Below are 3,823 nucleotides of genomic sequence, written 5' to 3' on the forward strand. Positions count from 1 at the left end.
GATGAAGGGTAGGGAGTGGGGGTCTGTCGAAAAGTCGAGGGTAGGGAGAGAGGGTGACTTTGCTGAAGGACCATTGTGCTGGTTCAGGGAATTTGTACTCTCTCCTGAGGCCGAGAGTATTTCCCACTTTGATGTGGTCAATGGAATCTGCTGATGAAGGGTAGGGAGTGGGGGTCTGTCGAAAAGTCGAGGGTAGGGAGAGAGGGTGACTTTCCTGAAGGACCATTGTGCTGGTTCAGGGAATTTGTACTCTCTCCTGAGGCCGAGAGTATTTCCCACTTTGATGTGGTCAATGGAATCTGGCCCCCAGAAGTGGTAACTTCCAAAAGGGTTACTATCTCAATCAGAGAGTAGTACAAAGGTGCTTCAAAAGTGCATGCAAAGATTTGTATTATCTTTCAGTTCCATTTTACCATGAACTTTTTGAAGTACCCATGTACTTACCTGGCAAGATATGGCCCGAATGCATCTTGGTGTATACTCTCAGTACCTCATGGTTTGGAAGGGCTGTTATATATATTCTGTCATTTGATGTCATTTGATGACGAGGGCAAGAGCAATTATTCCAGTTTGTGAGATGATGAAACAGGGACTCAGATTAGGTGGCATGACCAAGGTCACACCGCTGTTTCCCATCAGAACCCGATCTGAAACGCCTCTTCTAACTCCACAGCCAGTCTGCCTCTCCTAGCCATAGTGCTCAAGGTCTCTGTGGTTGGTGAGCGACAGGCACTTTTGTCCGCATGTTACAGACATGAAATGAAAAGAGGAAGTTAAAAAGGAAAAAAAAGGCCTTGATTAAGGTGGAAACGGAATGCAGCTCAGGTTTTTAAGTCTCTCTTAACATGGGTTCCCCAGTTTTCAGGAGAGGAGGTGAAGTAGAAAAATGTGGATGTTTGCCCAGCCTCAGCTCCTCTCTGGATCAGACCATCTTGGTTTTGCAGGACAAAGTAAAAGCCAGAGGTCTGAAGCCTGTATGTTGGCTCACACACCAAAAGCACACATGACAAGTGTCACTGCTGAGTCCTGAGACTCCTGTTGGGGTAGGACTTATTTAGCAAACTTATTAGCATGGGCATTTCCTTTGGTCTCCTGTATCCCTCGCCCTTTTGCAGAAAGGCAGTGAGGCAGCTTGCCAAGAAAGGATGTGTGTGTAGCAAGGCACACACGGAAAACCAGGGTTGCTGCGTGGTGGGTCAGGAAGGAAGTCTTGTGTGCCCAGCAGAAGGGCCAAGATGCCCTGTTTGAGTGCTGCCTTTGGGGCTGAGCAGGGTAGCCAGGGCAAACGTATAGGTGCAGTAAGTCACAGATGCGTGCTGGCTCATCAGAATGGGAGAGTCATGCTAATTCCCAGGCAGAGACTTATCTAATCCCTAAGTTAATTCTCATATGTGTTTCTTTCTGGGCTTACTTTCATATGCATATGTTTATGTCCGGTAAAATTTTATATCTAGTATTATAATTAATGTTATATGGCTGTTTCTATGTTGCTATGAGTCATTATCACTGACTGTTTAATGACTAAAATTACTCTGTTATTGTATATTATCTTTTCCCCTATTATCAGGTATTTAAGTAGTCTGCATTTTTTTTATGTCGTGAACTTTACTGCAGTAAACATCTCTGGGCATATCTTTTTTTTCCTGTGCTTTGGATTATTTCCTTAGGCAAGATTCCCAGAAGTAGAATTAGTGGGTCTAATGGTATGGCATTTTAATTGTTGCCAGATTGCTTTCCCAAAGGGTTCTACCAAGTTACAGGGCCACCAGCAGTGGACAAGAACACCTCTAACCTCGTCTCTCCAACAACCCTGAATAAGGGCCTGCATGTAACCTACTGGAGGTGGCACTGAGTAGTATCATGGCCTGTTCTTCCCCTGAGGGTGTCTCATCAAACAGACACGGGGCTGTGTGCCTCACAGTTGGAGGCACAGAGGCGTAAGGGTGGTGTTAAGAGCAAGGCTCTGGCCTCCTGGTTCCTGCCTCTATGAGGACTAATGACAGATGCCGGCCACTCCTTCCAAGGGTGGGGGCAGGTCAGGGGAGAGCCCACAGGTGTTCCCACCTGCATCCCCCAGTCCTAGGGAGAGGGGCTTGAGTGGGAAAACAGGAAGGCTGGTCAGTGTTCCCCTTCTGCCTTGTCCTTTTATCCCAATATGTGATTCGTATTTGTCCTGATTTGTGATTTATTTGTAGTTTTCTATTTTGCATAATTCTCTAAGCCCCTGAAGTTCTTTTCAGAGTGAGGTTGTGGAAGGAAGAATGGCTAAGTGGTTAGGGTTGCCAGTTTTAGCAAATAAAAAGTAGGGTGTTCCATACTTGTGCTAAAATTTTTTTCATCGTTTATCTGAAATTCAAATTTAAATGGGTGTATTTTATCTGACACCCCTATGAATGTGCATGCCATCTGAAATGATGTATCATGAGGGACTCAAGTTGGCAGGTCACAAGTACAAGAAAATGGTATAAGATGCTGTGTTAACCAGATGCCCTGGTGTGCTTATCTCAACGTTTGCGTACTGTGCAGTGAGTTATGGTGCCTCTGAGGGTGCTGGGAGCTCACTCTCTGAAGTTTCCCAGGAGCCAGGAGGTTCTGTTCACAGAGACCTCACTGTGACTGCTACATGGTCAGGCCAAGGGGTGAGAACCTGGGCTTAATTAGCCTGTGCACAGAGAGGGGCCTTCAGGACACCTCATGTTGCTGAAAGGAGGCCAGGCTGACCCTGGGTCAGTATGTCTCCTGCTGTTAGCCCTAATCACAAATCTTCCCAGGACTTTTTAGTATATGTGGAATTTTTTGCATTTCAAAAAAGGGGGTAGGAATGGGAGGAAAGAGGGACCAGGTTCAGTCGTTTGTATCATCAGGCCCCAGGGTACTAACAAAGTCAAGATACAGACTGTGTCAGGGGACCTTCTGTGGAGCAGATGGAAGGCAGCAGGAGAACCTGGAGGAGGGACACCTCTCCTGTCCAAGGAGTCGTGGCAGGCTTCTCAGAGAGGCCACTGGGGTTCAGGTCTCCTTCCTCTGGGTCCAGAGCTGTCCAGCTTTGCTGGGTAGGTGACTCATCACTGGCTCTTTCTGTTTGAAGATGTCAACGTGCTTTTCTATCTCCAGCAAGCATCCTTCCACCCGGATGTCAGCGAGGAGGTACGGACCAGAGCCTTGCGCTACGGGACAGAGTGCACCCTCGGCTACCTGGACCTTCTCGAGCATGTCTTGGTGGTAAGGAGGGCATGGGCCAAGGAATAGCTGTGTGTCACTCTAGTCTGCCCTGGCTGATCGGAGATGGACCATCCTTTCCTCAGGAAAATGCCTTTTAGAGCATGGTCTGTGCACCCTCGGCTACCTGGACCTTCTCGAGCATGTCTTGGTGGTAAGGAGGGCATGGGCCAGGGAATAGCTGTGTGTCACTCTAGTCTGCCCTGGCTGATCGAAGATGGACCATCCTTTCCTCAGGAAAGTGCCTTTTAGAGCATGGTCCAGGCACCACTTGTGAGGCTGGGACTGTGAGCACTGAGCTAAAAGTGCAGAATGGAGGAACATGCAGGTAGAATCCAGGAGAGCTGGGTTCTCTCTTGCACCAGAGAGGCAAGACCAGCACCTAAGAGAAGGAAGAGGAGTAGGCAGAGTGAGGGGCAAAGTGGGCGTACAATCAGTGCCACCTCTGAAAAGTGTCAGGAGGTCCTGTTACGAAGACCCCAGTGCATCCTGCAAGGACAAAGAAGGCTTCTGACAGAGCCACACCAGCCTCCGGGACAGGTTAGGACCATTGCCAGTGCTACAAGAGAGCTCCTAGCTGCTCATGACTTCCTCCTGTCCTTTA

The 3,823-nt window shown here is 48.3% G+C and overlaps 1 protein-coding gene across 1 annotated transcript in view; it reads left to right on the plus strand.

Moving 5' to 3' along the window:
- The window catches only part of LOC103581644 (talin-2-like), a gene marked incomplete at both ends in the record, with an annotated part of 26,207 nt that extends 22,985 nt beyond the window's left edge, over positions 1-3,222 (plus strand). The window contains one exon of the mRNA XM_008563422.1: positions 3,115-3,222. Within this exon, the coding sequence (XP_008561644.1) occupies positions 3,115-3,222 (108 nt within the window). The remainder of the gene's footprint in view (positions 1-3,114) is intronic.
- Between the last annotated feature and the right edge of the window lie 601 nt (positions 3,223-3,823).

This window comes from Galeopterus variegatus, unplaced genomic scaffold (genome assembly GCF_000696425.1).
Source record: "Galeopterus variegatus unplaced genomic scaffold, G_variegatus-3.0.2 Scaffold13581, whole genome shotgun sequence".
NCBI classification, from domain to species: Eukaryota; Metazoa; Chordata; class Mammalia; order Dermoptera; family Cynocephalidae; genus Galeopterus; species Galeopterus variegatus.